The following is a 17,944-nucleotide window of genomic DNA, read 5'->3' on the forward strand; positions in this document are numbered from 1 at the left end:
ATATCTGTTGTCTCAAATCCTCAACTGCTTTCCCATTAGTCAGATGCTGTGACGATAGTCTTAGATGGAGCAGTAATATAATAGTAATTTAGTCCTCTCACCAGTGGTAAAATAGAGCAGGTAGCCACCTGTATGAAAACGTATGAAGCTGAAAAATGTCTCCATCCCTTAATTACCTCCTCTCTTGTTTCAACCACCTGTTTTAGATTTTAATTATTAAAGTAATGTTATTGTTTTCCAATAAGCATTGTCTAAGCGATTTCTTGTGTTTCCAAAGCACAAACAATTTATTTAGCTGATGTAAAAGTTAGCAGTTCAATACATAATTATAATACAGTACAGCCGATACCAAAGATACATACATACCTCCGCTGGTACCAGCTACAGTACTTCACTCCAGAATACTGTGGTCAGAGAATGACTGAAGCCAGTGCCAGCAAAACTGTATTATATACACTCAGTGTTACAGAGAAAACAATGCAGATGATGTGGCTTGCTTCTATTGGTTCAGGCTTCAGGAAGGTCTAGTGTACTGCAGGTCATAGTACAGTTCAAACCAAAATATCCAAAGGTGGGGGTCATCTCTCCAGGGGATGTGCTCCGACTTTCCCGCCAAGAATCCAGTTTCAACTAGTCTATTTGCATTTTGCAGTCTGTATCACTTTAAACATTTATTCCCTAACATCGCTAACTAGAGTATGCAATGTGCGATTCCTCCGGCGCATGAACCAGACAACTGCTGATGACATAGTTCCTGCAACCTGAACCTTAAATATCACTAAAGTGTACATATAACATTAAAATATATATAACCATAACTTAAGTACTATCTGCTTGTAAATCACTGGGGAATGGAACCATTATAATATGAAATATATAAATAACTAAATGTGAGAGTGCGAGTGTGTGCGTGCGTATTTTACAGAGTGATCGCGCCATGCCACGTGTTAGGTGCATACTGATCGCAATCGCACGGTAAAAGAATATTAACCAATATGCTTTCGTTCATCCAATTATACCACTTCGACATAATATTCACGAGAAGGGCTCTCCTCCAATCTTTATATGGTTCATTAAAAGTATATCGGTACATGAAAATAAAATCAAGAGCATAAAATAAAAATTAACTTGCATTAAGAAATAATAATGATAATAAGAATAATGGTGAAATAGTAATAGGATGTGGGCTTGTACAGTCCAATAATAAAAGGAAGTCCACTGCATATGGTTGGTGCACTACTGCTCCTTGCAGTCCAGGAGTTTTAGTATGGTAACAGGGAGTCAGTGAAGGAACTGGCATCACCGAGCCCCATTGTAAAATTTGGGTAGAATCCCGGCAAAGCCACTCAAGCTACCATGCCCCTGAGCATGCTCAGCTTGTAGTGACTGTACCCCCTGCATCCCCTGTAGATCTACCACTGTAGTGAGTTAATGGTGGTTTTGGTGTTAGCAGTTTCATTAATAGTGGTGTAGGGAGGCGGTCCACCTTCGGCCCATAACAATAAAAGTCAGAGAAAGATATTTTGGTAAAATCAGTTTATTCACAATTGTAGTAAAAACAATTTCACTTACATTTATGGTCTAGGTAATGGTGCCCTTTCATCTTTATACATGGTCAGTCCACATAAATGCCCATATTAACCAGGAACTACAATGCCTAATCACCTACACCGTACTTTCCATCATTAACTTAAGTGTGATGTGAGTGAGTTCTCTGTACAGCGAATATTTTTCCAGTGTTTGCATGTTATGATATAATATACCTTTGTACTGTTCACCTTACATTCATTATAAGTCATTGTTTATGTTGTGCCCTTATGTAGGTTCTATGCTGCAGAGATTGCCATTGGACTCTTCTTTCTTCACAACAAGGGAATCATCTACAGGTATAGCATAACTATCACTGCATGCACATGTTTACTTATAAAAGGGTTATAAGCCGCAATTAAGTTAATCATTTGTTGTAATGCAATTGCATTAATAATACATATTGTATAGTAACATTTAATGACCTTGCTGCGCTTCCACCTGTCTTCCCAATTCTTATTTTACCTTTTACCATTGAAATAAAATGCAATAAATATATAGTCTAGATTTAGTCCACATGTCCTTTAGAGGATATTTCCATGGATTTTTATATCTTGTGTTTTCCAAATATCCCAAACATACAGTAGATAATGCTAACTGTTGACTTTCTATGGGTAATTTAGTCTGCTGTCGACCTGCTGAATTTTCTGTTATATATGCAGAGACTTGAAGCTGGACAATGTCATGCTAGACGCTGAGGGACACATTAAAATCACTGACTTTGGAATGTGTAAAGAGAACATTTTCAGCGGGGCCACTACTCGCACGTTCTGCGGGACTCCTGATTATATCGCTCCAGAGGTACTGTTACAATTTTATTTGTGTTTGAATGAATCTATAACACGAGCATCCTGACTAGCCCGTGTAAATTGTAACCTTGAAATATTTTATTTATTCACTGTATCTTCAGTTTTAAAGCTGAATCGGTCTCTCGTCCTGCTCCACAAATCCACTCGTGCACTAGAATAAGTGGATAGTGGAAAGATGTTTTGTCCTTACTTTGAATGACGATTGGAGGTTCATCTCTTCAACTGTACTCTGCAGCATCAACTTTACAAGGTGCTGGATTCTAAAAACAACCAATTCCTACTGGCTGTTTTTCCTATTCCCCATACAAACAATTCAGTTGTCTCTGACACCGGCTGAGATTTCACTGCAGCTGTGGTATAATACTATGTTTATTTTAAACATATCATAGTTTTCTTACTTGCACAGTAGTAGAAGACTTTCCTTTCAAGATTGTCTGAAACCTATGTGCAGCAACTACTTGAGAACCAAGGCAGTACACTTCCAGAAGGGAGCAATGTGCTTGATTGGGCAGACCCAGTCACTTGGCCTATGCACGCAATTCATTTGTTAGTAAAATAGACACATTCTTCTCAATGAGCTGTTGGATCTGCGCCCAGCTTGGCCATTAAGCTGGGTGAAATAATTGTATTGCTCACATGAATCTAGATAGTGTGTTTGACCAATGACCAAACACATTAGCAGTTCATAGTCACAGGCCAACTGCATTTTTAGGCAGTCCCGATCGACAACTGATTGGTCTCAATCAGATGTTAATTAGAAGTGTTTTGAGCATGCAGCCAGTGATATGGGAGGGGGGATTGGTCTTCAAAATTGTTGTCTGTATTGGCAGTTGAAGTATCTTTGCTTATTGGCCAAGAAGGCCAAGTAGGAACTATGTAGTCTTAGGGGTCACAATATCCAACTCTAATGTGAAAAGCCATTTTATAAATAATTCACGTCTTTTAATCTTCTTTAAAGTGGGCCTGTCTTGAATGAACTTATTTAAATTCAATATATTAATTTACATCCCAACTGTTTATCTGTTAAGCCTTATCTACTCTATACCTCTTTAATTCAAACTCTTCCCTTTTTGTGTCCGATTAATACATCTATTTGACCATTGACTCACGATATGTTTATTTATAATAGCACCCACTCTATAGATAGATAAATATTTTAATGGTTTTTGATGTTTCAAGATGAATACAATTAGCTCTGCTTTGGCAATTTATTATCATGTGTAATCATTGGTATCTAAAACTCAGACCAGTTGATTGTTTATGGACAGAAACACACACAATTAAGTGTGACTCCTGATAACAGAGGTGCCCAAACTCAGTCCTCAAAAGCTACCAACAGTTCATGTTTTCAGGATTTCTTTAATCATGCACAAGTGAGTTAATCTATTTGGCTGTGTCAGTAATTATCCCATCGGTTTCTATAGACAGAAATCCTGAAAACATGACCCGTTAGTAGCACTTGATGGCTGGCTTTGAGCACCTCTGCCTTATAATATCTTAAATTGATCCTGTGCCAATTTGAATTAGTGGGAGTGCAGTACAGAACTATCCTGCAAACGTGTTGAATATACTTCAAATTTAGTACTATTTTCTTCTGATTAAACATGGTCATTCAAATTATAAACTGTGTAAATGATATTTTAATTATACTTCTTATTTACTATATTTGAAAACATGGAACAACTGTTGATGGACTATTGTGGATCATAGTTTCTACAGATGACATACTGAAGAAGAACCACTAGATGGTGTATTTACATAAACTATGCACTGTATGTCACTTGTATAAGAGCATACTTACATCAGTGCATCTAGTGTTTTCTATATAAGGCATCACAATTATTGCTTTGTGCTTTGTTATGCTTTTGTATGTTTTCCCACCTTTTAATATATTTTATGCAGTGTATTTTATAATAATTTTCTCCTGGTTGGAATCATACTCGCTCTGATTTAGAATTCGGAGGATCCAGCTGGAATTTTACACCTTGCCAAAACCATGTTATGCTGCAAGGGTGTCAAATGTAAAATATGCAGACAGAGTTGGGAAGGGTGTAAAAATAACTCTGCCTAGTATATGTGTATTACATGCAAAAACAGGCAGTACTTGTCCTGCATGCAAGCAATAAAATTCATTTGCACCCCTTACATCACAACATGATTTGCCCCGGCGCAAATGTGCACTCTTTAAATATTTTTCCTCCTAACTATGAATTTTTTAGTTGTATAAACCTAAGCTTTCTATTGTAGAAAAAAACATACCTGAAAATGTAACGCCTTGCACTGCAATGCAAAGAAGATGTTCAAATGGAATGTTAAACCGCTTTGAAGTAAGGAAAGTAGCGAATGTTATTTCAAGGTGATACCTCCAGTAGCTAACTATACAAAATCAATGTAAGCTTTCAAAGCACTAATCTTGGCAGAGTTCTACTACTTATTTGAGTTTCAGGTTACAGAGTTTGTGTGCATAAGTTAATTTAAAAATACAATAAATTAGACAGGAGAGCCATACTTTTTCTCTGGGAGATATTTTTTTTTATTTGCTATATTTGTATTTAAAGGAGTAGACATTTCAAGTTAAAAAAGAAGATTAAAAAGCATTTGAAGCAAAAGTAATTTTTAACTGTCATAACAATTTTAAAGCATATAAAAATGTACCTATAAATTGCACCTGATATTTCTTCCAGAAATGGTTACCACTTTAGTGATGCACTTTTCTTGTTTTTGCAACCTCCTTTTCCTTCTGACATCTTCTATATAATAGCAGTAGCTTCCATATGAGGGATAGTAAGAAATCAAGTGGTTGACCATAAATCAGGGGAACTTGTTTCAAATTACTGTAGGTGTAGCAGGGCCAGATTAACCCGAGGTCTAACTGGGCTACAGCCCAGGGGCCTCGGGCATCCAGGGGGCCCTTGAAAGTGCTCAACAGCATTATTGATCGGTCGGGGGGCGGGGGTGCCCCTGGCCCGATCAATGCTGCTGAGCACTTTCACTGCGGTCCTTCCCCGGCGCGCTGTAGTCTCCTTACTGAGGAGATCTCATGAGTTTCAATCTCAGGAGATCTCCTCAGTAAAGAGCGCACAGTGCGCCGGGGAAGGACTGCAATGCCAGGAGAAGGAGGTAAGTGCCTTGGGGGCTGGGGGCGGCTCGGCTCACGGGGAGGGCCTCACCGGGGGGCAGCTCGGATCACGGGGGGGCCTCTCTGGTGGGGGGGGGTTCACAGGGGATGGAGGCCACCTTAGCCCAGGGGCCTCCATTTCCTTAATCCGGCCCTGAGGTGCAGGCAGGTGTGTAGGAACCAGGGGCAGAGATGGCAGTTACCCCCCCCCCCCATGATTTCTGTTGGGTGGACAAAGACTGTGTTTTGCCCCCCCCCCCCTCCCCCTGGAACTTCTACACAAAAGCCTTCATGCTACTTTCTGAAGTCATGATATCTGTTCTAAACTTGTGAAACTTTTTTAATTGATAGTTGTCTTAGTATAACTACCAACTATTCTTTAATATAGATTGCCTTAGTATAGATTTAATACAGATTGATTGATTTGTTTATTTATAAAACTCTGTGTTGCGTTCATAAACATTTAATAAATAACCTGTATTGATGATGAACAACTATTCACTTTACCTTTATCCTGAATACCATGCGGTGCGTCCGTTAACAATCATGAGATATAGCAATTTAAATTTATAGCACATACAATAACCAGTAAGACAGTGACTATAGATTTAAAAATACTCACAGTCAAGTTAGATTAGGCTGTCAACAAAATCTGAATAAACACTAGGTTAATGACTATGAAAAATGTACATTTTTAAGATGAACAATTGAATTTATCTATATTTCTAAAAGCTATTGTACTAATTGGTAATTAATATTAATAATAATAATAATTATTATTTAATAATGTATAAATACATTTTTGGCCAACTCCTAAAACATTGACAAAAATTAAGATATGAATGTCTTTGTATATCTACAGTCACTGTTACAACTGTCGTAAAACGATATATCAAACGCAAGAAAAATGGGCTCCAAGTCCTATAATAGTCCTTGGCCTTTTGTCTCCGCCCATGAAAATTTTGTTCCTACGCCCCTGGGTGCAAGGAAGTAGCAGACTCTCCAACCTGATCCCTTCCGCCAGGTACAAATTGATCTGCTCCCGAACTTCCCACCTAAGCTACATTTCCAGTCACCCGGGTTGGGGTAATTCATTGATGGTTAAAAAACACCCTTCTCATCAATAAATGAACCCAGCCCAGGCAACTGCAATAGTAGCTTAAGTGGAAAGTTTGAGGGCAGGTCAATTTGTACAGGACAGAAGGTCTGAAGTTGCCCTTCAACCACATCTTTCTGTATTTACCGAGATTGAGACATGTTGACCAACTGGCCTTGGTACACATCTCGGCAAGCATGACTTGACACCATGATTGTAGAACGTTGCCCATAAGTTTCCCAATACTTCCACAACCTCACTTACAACTCCTCATGACATATACAATGTCTATAAAAACTACGAGTCCCCTTTGGCATATTTCATTTGTTTTTTCTTTACATCATGGAATAAAAATTGATGTGTTCATTAGTTCTGAAAACATTACAAAATACTATCTAATGTCAGGTACATATAAAACTCTGGTGCAAGCAGTTGTTTTCAGAGGTCACATAGTTAATTGATTGGAGATAACCTGTGTATAATTGAAGTGTTTCAATATTTCATAATAAATATACCTGCCTGTGAGAGTTAATGCATTTCTAAATATCATGAAGATCAAAGAACATTCAAAGCAAGTCTGAGGAAATTTTATTGAAAAGCAACAATCAGTTGGAGGTTATTAGATGACTTCAAAGACTTTAATTATCTCCCAGAGCACTGCCAAGTTCATAAAAAGAAATGAGAATATGAAAGACTCTGGTTTTTTTTAAGTACGGGCCGTCCTCCAAATCTGAGCATCAGTGCAAGAAGGGCACATGTTTGGGAGTCCTATAGCAATGCTGACAAAGATTCCATGGCAGAGATGAGTCAAACTGTCCATGGGACCACAATGGAATTCACACTTCACAGATCTGCTCTTTATGACAGGGCATCGAAAACCTAAATCCATTTTCAAAGAAAGCTCACATGAAAATTTGTCCTGAGTTTTCCAGAGCTGATGAGAGCAAAAATTTCACCTTTTGGGCTCTGTGCTAGGCGCTATGTTTGATGCAAGCATAACACTAGTCTACAGTGAGGCATGGTGTAGGGAACATAATATTATGGGGATGCTTCTCTGCTTTACTGACTGCAAAACTCATCAAAGTTGAGAAGATAAAGGTTTTATTTGTGGACATTATAATCCCTGTTTAGTATAAAATGCAGGCCTTCAAAATTTAGCACTTGTCAGATACAGACTAATTGGTTAGGGCTAAATCCTCCTTTCTGCCTCTGTATTATTATTATTATTATTCATTTTTATTTATAAGGCGCCACTAGGTGTCCGCGGCACCGTACAAAGACAAACAAAATAACAATACGAGGAGAGACGGCACAGAACAGTAAACAATAATCACAGTAACTCAGTGAGCTCAAGGCACAGCTAGAAGGGCGGGGGAAGGTCAGCCAACAACGGCACCAAGGAGGGAGGGCACGGATTAGAGGGAGATCCCCAGGGGAAGAAGAGGAAGCGAGAGGGGATGGGGGAAGAGGGACCTTAAGGAGTAAGGCAAGGTAGCTGGTGAGCAGAGTAAAAGTGGTGAAGACAGGAGGAGAGAAGTAGCTGTCATCTCTGAACTTAATGTAATGCTAAGTCTACCCACCTTTAACCATCTCCTGCTTGAATTCAGTGGCGGACCTAGATTTCTTTTTAGGGGTGGTGGCAGTAGGGGGGGGGATTTAGCAGTAGTGGGTAGTGGCAGCATGCTCTATACATGCTATTTAGCAGTAGTGGGTAGTGGCAGCATGCTCTATACATGCGATTGCAACGATCGCTCCCCTCCTTGATTCGCCACTGCTTGAATTAACCTGCTACTGCTCCTGTCTTTCTTGCTGCACTTAACCTTCACTTTTCCCCTCTTATGCTATCTTCTCTTCTTATCCTACAACACCAACAATTTATGCTATGCTCTACATTAAACAACCATGTTACTGACAATCTACATAAAGTAACAAAATAGAAGGTATATGTGACATTGCCAAAATGAAGTTACAATGTAAAAGATGTATGAAACAAAAAATTGGACTGCCCACCAACATTATATTGTGTATGAATAGGGTATTGCCACTTTCACATATTTTACTACTAATACTGTCAAGCCACATCTGTATGCTATTATTAGTCGTTAGTATACAAACGTGTATGCCTGACGCAGAAATACTGCTGTTTTTAAGTTGGACATACTGTATATTGAAATAAATGCGACTAAACATATATAAATAAGTAATCTTACTTTGCGACATTCTATAATCATTTGTGCAGAGTGAAAAATACATCAACATCTAAATGAGTTTCTAAGATGCCATCATTAAAATGAATGTCCAGTTATACACCCATTAGTTGCAGGTATACCCAGCAGAATGTCCAGCAATAAAAGAAATGACCTATAGTGATCAATGAGAAGGCAGGAGCACATCATGTTAAGTGACATGTCATATAGAGTACCACCCACAGCCCTGTAATTAGTTCTCTCCCCCTTCACTCCTGTCTGCAATTTCCAACAGGTAGAAGCATGAAGTTGATAAAAAATAGAATAACATTTTTAAGCACACATAGCAATCAAAACCTACAACCTGTTAGGGGACTATCCTTTAAAGTTTTGTACAGCTGGTAGGTATGTGACTAGACAAGGAAGAGTCGGCATATAAATTGTGTTTATGGAGGAGAGGAACAAGCCTCTTCGAAGTGGTAGGTAGATAAAGGAGACTGACAGGTCATAGAGAGTTCCATATATAGGGAACAATGGAATGAAGATATGAGAAGTGACATTAGAATGTTGCTTGATGGGGTCATAGACATTTACTAGGATTTTAGGTAACAATTTTGAATTTTGTTCTTGAAGCTGTGGAAAGCTAATGTAAGTATCTACAGAAAAGGAAGGTTGGGCTATGTAGCAGACTGGAGCAGCAACTTGAGTGGCTGCTTGCAGCAGGGTGGTTTTGTCTAGAATAGCATACCTCATTTATAGCATGCCACCCCACTAACAACATATCATCTCCGCTAGAGCACACATCATCTACTCCATAGCATATGTTCCCTCTAATTTACATCCACATGACCACACAATAAGCCCTCATATCCCATGTCCGGTATTCAGCCTGTGGCCAACATTTCTTACATATGGGAGAATAATCATCTAAGTCAGCTGCTTCAATATGGAAGAAGAGAGTAGTGCCGTCAGAACACCTACATGTCATAATGCTGGGGGACAGCACAGTGGCTTAGTGGTTAGCACTTCAGCCTCACAGCACTGAGGTCATGAGTTCAATTCCTGACCATGGCCTTATATGCGTGGGGTTTGTATATTCTCCCTGTGTTTGCGTGGGTTTCCTCCAGGGGCTCTGGTTTCCTTCCATGCTCCAAAAACATATTAGTAGGTTAATTGGCTGCTATTAAATTGCCCTTAGTCTCTCTCGATCTGTGTGTTTGTTTGCTAGAGGATTTAGATTGTAAGCTTGATTGGTGCAGGCACTGATGTGAGTGAGTTCTCTGCGCAGTGCTGTGGAATTAATGGAGCTATATGAATAAATGATGATGATGACATGTTTTTATAAAGATGGAAATGTAGCCTACATTTACATTTTTAGAAAATGTGTATTTATGCGGAACTGTGGTTCACCAGAGCACATGTCCACAACTCAATATGTAACCCCACTTGCTGTTAAGGAATAAAGAAGTATTTGCATGTGAAACACTTACCCAATTATCTTTCAAATACAAGGCAACACCGACCTGATAAATCCAATGTAACAAGCATTATTCTTGTTTATATTTGGTTCTCTAGACATAGCTTCAGTCTGTCATCCTTTATCATCTTACATACTTTGGATATATGTTGTATGACAGAGTGAATCTGTACATGTATATATAACTAAGAGCATACCTTCCAACTCTCCTGGAATGTCTGGGAGACTCTCGAAATTCAGGTAGGTCTCCCGGACTCCCGGGAGAGCAAGCAAGTATCCAGCATACGGAACTCACTCGTCAAAATGACGCGATTTGCGGTGAATAGCGTCATTTTTGCCCTGCCCCCTGCAATAAAAATGACTTTTTTGTCGCGCACCGCCCTCCAACTACGTCCCCTGCCCGGGATCTCCCGAAAATGCCTTTTCAAAGCACAGCAGTGGATCTATAATAATATTTTTTTTTTTCCTCCCTTTACTTTTGCTACCTGTCAGTGTACCTCATGTCTGCATCATTGCCTGTACTACAGTAGTCATAATCTGCTTTGTAATACAATAGTTTTAAAGCCAAAAGGATCAACCCAGTCATTAGTTTCGTGAGATGGGATGAATTATTTTGTACGCTCAGCTCCACGGGCGTTTGTTGGAGAGGAGAAGGCCACAGGGGAGTTTCATTTCCTTTCAGATATGTAAAACAAAAGTGCTAACCTACTTCAGTTTGTTCCTCCTTTGCTCTTCTATATTGTACTTGTCATGTTCTATTAGAATAACATTACCTGGCAAGGGTAGTTACAGTCTGCTGAAGTTACCAACTGAGAACAGCAGATGGCATGAAAAATCAGAACTGCGGTAGAAAACAAAATTAGTTCTAAATATGTTACTTTTGGGAATTGAATGCTGGAAACATTGACAAACTATTAACACACACATTGCTTAAAATGGACTAAACTACATTTAAATGACCCTGCCTTTCCCCTGACACTCCCCCGGGCATTCACATACAACGTGATAGCTTTCACTGAATAACCATAGGTCCTTGTTGAACAAAAGAGCAATCTTGCACAAAGTGGCACCTACATTCACATAGATCTCTTAACATAAACAGTTCATCCTTATTTATAGTATAATGCCTTGAGAATATTGCATGTACATTTGGTTTGAGAATGCGTAGTATGAAATAAATTCTGATTAGGACAGCATTTGTGATCCTTATAATGAGAATATGAACTCCCTGGGATACAAGGACAGACAATTTATATTTTCATACTAATAATTGAGCTGCTGCACAGTAAGAATCATGGTCAACCAGTGTTTCTCATATCACAACTCCTCACTTTCCAGTATTTTTTTAAACATTAAAAGAATAATTTTCTCGAGTTAGCCAACACCTCCAGGGGGTAAATGTATCAAGCTGTGATTATAAATTTCCAGAGATTTTCTCAGGCGAATTTAAAAGCTGATTTATTAACCAGTGATTTAATGTAAAAGAGATGTATTTCTTTCACAATCACCATTTTGAAAATTGCTACAAATTGCGATCCTGATATTTTGCCACTCCAGCTATACAAATCTCCAAATGTATGTAGGTGCGATTTTGCAAACTCGCCCGAGTTTGAATTCAATTGCAGAGCAATGTTAATATAACAGGAGGCACAATGGAAGTTTCAATAAGCCATTTTTTTGTTGTAGAGGGGCAAAAATGATTAGGAATATTCTTACGTAGGTAATTTATTTTAAGAATAAATTAATGTCCCAAATGTACTTATAGATTATTTTTTTTTCAATTTTTTTTAATATAGTGGCTTACTATTTCATCAGCAGTGGGGCAATATTTATATTTTTATGATATGTCAACAGTTATAATTTCCTGTTTAATCTCCCACGAGTTTGACTATAACATGGGAGAGATAGGTGTTTTAAAATCGACACAAATCGCCAGAGATTGGATTTAGGAAAGTCACAATTGCTGGTTAATACATACGGCGATTTTGCACTTCAAATCGCTGGTTATCTCTCGTGATTTTTATATCTGCGAAAAAATCACAGCTTGATACATTTACCCCCCAAGTCTTTTTTTTTTTTTTTATTATTTTTTCATTTCAATCTTTTCTTTTTAAATTGTAAAGTGATGTGCACATGCTGTCATCATCACCAGGGCTTTGAGCCTGCGAAAGACACGCTTCATAAGAGATGGAAATGTGGGCAAATTTAAATATTAAATAATAACATGAGCACTTAACATGTCCATGAATGTACTGTACTCAACTTATGCTTGTTTGCCCCGACCCTCTTCTCCAGACATAGCTGCAAGTTACATTCAACTCTAAATATGGGCATTGTTTGGTGTGCATGCGCAGTGCGGTACAGCTTATTTTTTAGGCGCTGCAAATGGACTTGCATCATACCAAATAAGCCAAATAACAGCATCTTAGCTTAATGCTTATCTATGGCGCTCTTTCTTCATCTTAGATAGATACTCTAGGCCTGAGTCATTAAGGAAAGTAAGGCAAAAAAAAGAAGTAATTTTCCCCTGGGACAAACCATGGTACAATGCAAAGGGTGAAAATTAGTTTATTATTTTGCATACAAGTTTAATACAGGCTGTTTTTTTTTATCTAGAAAACAAATACTTGATAGCTTTATTTTTACACTGAAATTTAAAGTTGATCTATGCCCTATCCCAGCTATAAATCTGTCCCTATATTTTAAATTTACCCCCCCTCCCCTCCAACGCAACATGGTTTTACCCAGGTGCAAAGTTACTCCTTTTTTATGCTTTGCTCTCCTCAATGACTCAGGCCCTCTATGTTTTAAAATCTATTAACCCCCAGCCAATTGCTCAAACCTCTGTGAAAGGCTAAATGCAACTCTAGCAGTTCTTGAATTATATAGATAGTTCCTAAATAATGCTATACTATTTCTTTAATCCAACAAACCTTGTTCTTGCACAAAGTGTATTAGATCATCTGGCACAGATCCTCTTGTTCATATTCTTTTAGTGATGAACTAATAGAGGTAGAATAAAATGATCTCTTTCTCCCAAAGATGCAGAGGAGTTAGATTGTTTTTGCACATAGTAGTCAACAGCCATACTTGGTACAACAGCAACCTTGTCTCACACATAAGTAAAGATCTTTGGCCTTGGTAGTTTCTTAACTTCCCCTTTAGCAGGATGCCTAAATGCAGTAAACCAAATGGAATTATAAAATCTTTTCATATGAGCATCTCCTTATTTATATTCAAGTTTACAAACTTTTATATATGAGTATTGTATTATGAGTATATTCCATTATATACTCACTATTTTTGATGGTGAACGGAAATTAGTTTAATGTAATATACTGATAAGGTTTTCATCATTTCATAATATATTAATATGTTGGATATTGTAATGTTATTTGAGGTAAAATAATGTTTATGTTATATATATCTCTGGTAGAATTTGCCTCTGTTTTTAAGCACAAGGATACATGCTAATACGCTGTATGTTGCTTGATACAATCATGAATGGTCAAAATGTGTGTTGCATTATACTTAATTGATTAACAAAATGCAGCACATATAAGGCTCGTTTTGAACTTGTAATGAGTATGGATATTCCCTCTGAGGAAGTTACATTTTCGTAATGAAACGCGTTAGGGACATGGAGCTAACCTTATAGTTGTTTTTATTTGTATTTTTACCTATTGTTTTGTTTATGATTGGTTCTGAGACACAGGCTCATATTGCCGTTTTTTGACCTTTTGGATATACACACGGAGCTGCTATTCACATTCGCCATTCCAACTGGCTTTACGAGGAGAGTATCTGCCTGTATTTACCTTCCTCCTACCCCCGGTGTTTGACTTTTCATCAGGAGCGGAGTGCGGTGTCGGATCTTGACCCGGCTGAAGACCGCGAACATGTCAGACTTGGCCAATTAGACAATTGTCTATATACACACAGGATTCTGCTTTAGCCACGGCATTACACCCTAGCCGTGTGCGAGTCATAGACCCGCTTCATGCAGGATTTGCATTTCTATTTAATTTCTAATTCAATTACGCTTTGAGACAAGTGTCTCCGCAGGAGTCTGTTTTGAAGGTGGGAATAGGACGGCTTATTACATCATGGCCAGAGTCTGTGAGTAAAATATATTTTCATCATTTAAGTCTGGACTGATTGGGGGTATGGAATAGAACATTTGTTTCCTTGGAATTATTAACACAATTGAAATTGGCGCTCCGAAGAATATACAGGCTCGCACAGAGCTATATACGGCTATCAGGATATAACCGTTTATCCAAATGGGATATATTATTGCCAATTACGGCGTACACGAATGATTGTATATAGGAGGAGATCACTATAAAGGCTCTAGGAACATCATACTGATATTGCTAACCCCACACTGGTTATATCGGGACAGCTGTCACATTACTATACTAACAGCGCTGTGGTTTTTTGTGTATCTCATGAGCAACGGTTTTTAATTTTTTATATTTCTTAAATTTTGTCACGGTGCACCGTGACTTTGTTTATATCAAGTGTCTTCCTCTATTATGTTGTGCATCAGCATCAATAGGTAATTCTATATGTGGTTATGATGTTTATATATTAAACTTTTGTATGAGACCATTCGTGATATCTTTTTTATATGTACAAATTTTAGATTGGTAGGTCTGTAGCGCTGCATCTGTACTTGGTTTATTGTTAGTTTTTTGGGTGGACGCAGCCACCTGTTTTTTGCAGCAGCTTGGCCTTTGTCTTATACTAAGAAGATCATTATTGTTATTATTATTATTACTATTTTGATACTGTGAATATACAACCTATCCATTATCTTAAGTCATATACTAATCATATTGTATTGGCGCCATTTCAAGGGAGTTTTTGGTTTATAACAGTAAACCAAATGGACTCCCAATAATTGGTTGGCATTGGGGCAGACAATCCTCCCCATTGGTTACTGTCACTTGCCAACAGGAGGTCTTCAACTAACGGTGTGTTTTCCCTTCCTAGGTGGTGCTGACATGCAGTGTGCTGTCGGCAGTGTGGCCCTTAGAAGCAGAGCCGGATTTAGACCTCATGGGGCCCTAGGCAAGATATTGGTTTGGGCCCCCCTGAAACAATCCATAGCACTATATTTTTTAGTATAGCATATACTCCTATAGTTATCCCTCTCATCACTCTGTGCCCTCTCTGCCCATCACCTTTGCCCCCTCTCTGCCCAGCACCTTCACACATGCCCCCTCTCTGCCCAGCACCTTCACACATGCCCCCTCTCTGCCCAGCACCTTAACACATGCCCCCGTCTCTGCCCAGCACCTTCACACATGCCCCCTCTTTGGCCAGCACCTTCACACATTTCGCAATTTTTTTTTCTTTCTTGTCCCCCCCAATCTGGGTCCCCTGAGAACCGCTAGGCCCTAGGCAGGTGCCTAGGTTGCCTAGTGGTAAATCCGGCCCTGCTTAGTAGGGAAAACAAGAATTGACAGTTTTGGGTATGCATTCAAATATATATACATCTTATTTGATGCACTTCTGTGTTGCCATATGGTGTGCACAAGTTATTGCCCTGCCTAAAGGCCTAGTTGTCAGCTAAACAATTTAATAGTTAACATGTTGGAGTTTCATCTAATTAAATCATTTGTCCATTGCAACATCTTGTGATTGTACACTTATCTTTTGGTCTTTTAACATTATAGAGGTGAATTTGATTTGTTTCCTGTAACATCATAAGCAGTAGTCTAAGTGGGAATCTAGAAGTTCTGGTATGGACATGTTAAATGAATGGCTGGAGGCTTTTGTGATTTTGATAGTGGGAAATTAGTTTTAGGTGAATTTTAACACTATATAGTATAATATAAAACATATTAAATGATGCAAGGCTTTCCAGCCTGTGCCCCCTACTTCGTCTGTGTCCACTTACCTTTCCTCTGTATCCCTCCACCTCTCCTTTGTGTCTCCTTTGCAGGAGCAGGCTGGGCTGGAGGTCAGGGGGGAATCTGCCCCCTGGGCCGGTCCCATAGTGGGCTAACTTGGGCTGGGTCACTGGGCCACCTGCATTTTTTCCCCTTTAAAATAGGCTGCTGAGTCGAATCTTGCCCCCCGGGCTGAAACTTGCCAGCCCTCCCCTGCTCCTTTGTGTACTTACATTTTCCCTCATATGTCTATAATATCATAATCAGTGGCCAAAGTGGACATTTTATAAGGGGCTGTATAGAAATTTAGAAGTGGCAGTATGGAAAATGTAAGTGAATGGAATTTAATAGTTTTCTAATGAAGGCAGTAGGATAAGTGGTGATACTGACTATTTTGTTGTATTCTCTCTGTACGGCACTGCAGACCCTTTGTGGCATCCTATAAATAAAGGGAAATAATAATAGTAATAATAATAAAATAATAATAATAACAACATGGCATACCACCATATACGAGGCCACTTCGACTACTGATCATAATATAAAATTTTCCATAATATCGCTCCAGTGTTTCTTCACCTCACCCCTATATCTTCCATGTGACCCTTCATCTTACCCTTATCTGTTTCCCTACTCTGTCCATCACTGCGTGCCCTTATCTTTATTGCAGGTGCATCCGTCTTTCCCTCCCCTCCTGCTCTCCTCTGTGCCTCAACCCCTGCTTCTCATGCTTCCCCTTATCCCCTGCTCCTATCTATCTATCTATCTATCTATCTATCTATCTATCTATCTATCACTTTTCCTGCTCCTATTATTCCCTCGCACTGATTCGGCAATATATGATACATGCTGTAAGTTTCCCCATATTTTTTATATACGTTAGTTCCCCCCACTGATAAGATGTGTGTGTGTTCGTTTTGGGAAGGGTGTTGTTTTGTTTTTCCTTTAAAACAGAATAACATAAGACTGGTGACATAATAGGGTCCTGTCACCAGTTGAGACAAAGTCAAATATTAAGCAACGTAAAAAGAAAATGAGCTATGATTACAGAGGCAGTGAAGACAGTAAAGAGGCAGATAAGATATGAACAGTTAAGAAGCAATTCAAGCAATAGAAATGTTAATGGCAGAGGGACAAGGTAAAGCTGGATACACACTACACTGTTTTCATCCAATAATCGGCTTAAACAGCCGACATACGACCGCTCGTTCTAAAGTCGGGTCAGTGTGTGCAGTGACACGATGGTCGAAAGTCTGCCCAAATGTACGATTGTCGCCTCATTTGGTTGGTCGTACCGTTTAATATTTTCGTTCCAATCTTGTTTCCGCTGTGTAGTGTGTATAAACTTCCGACCGATCCACAACAATCCTCCGATACTTCCTCGACCTGGGGGGCGTGTGTATGTAAATTTTTTGATGTCTGTCCCAGTCCCACGTGGTGCGGAATCCGCACATCACTGACTAGTGTTTTGTGCACCTGTCTGGTTGCAGACCATTACACTTGTGTAAAGCATGTGTGTTATTCATATTTACTCCTTATACACTTATACCTTTATAACCTATTAAAGTTATATTAACCTTGATTAACTTATAATTGTGAAGAACCCAGAATAAACCACACAGTGTTCAAGCAACATTTTTATTGCAGGGAAAAAGGTACAAAAATTTTAGCACACACAGCTGTCTGAAAGATCCGCATGAGAAGTGAGCGCGCCCAAACCAATCAGAGAGCTGAGTACTGCAGAGTATTATTTTTAGTATTTAGTATTTTT

General features: G+C 38.8%; 1 protein-coding gene across 1 annotated transcript in view; it reads left to right on the forward strand.

Annotated features, from left to right (window-relative positions):
- Positions 1-17,944, forward strand: part of PRKCG (protein kinase C gamma) — a 270,969-nt gene that overhangs the window by 228,759 nt on the left and 24,266 nt on the right. The window contains exons 13-14 of the mRNA XM_075190817.1: positions 1,824-1,886; positions 2,250-2,388. Of these exons, the coding sequence (XP_075046918.1) occupies positions 1,824-1,886; positions 2,250-2,388 (202 nt within the window). The remainder of the gene's footprint in view (positions 1-1,823; positions 1,887-2,249; positions 2,389-17,944) is intronic.

This window comes from Mixophyes fleayi, chromosome 11 (assembly GCF_038048845.1).
Source record: "Mixophyes fleayi isolate aMixFle1 chromosome 11, aMixFle1.hap1, whole genome shotgun sequence".
Classification (NCBI taxonomy): Eukaryota; Metazoa; Chordata; class Amphibia; order Anura; family Limnodynastidae; genus Mixophyes; species Mixophyes fleayi.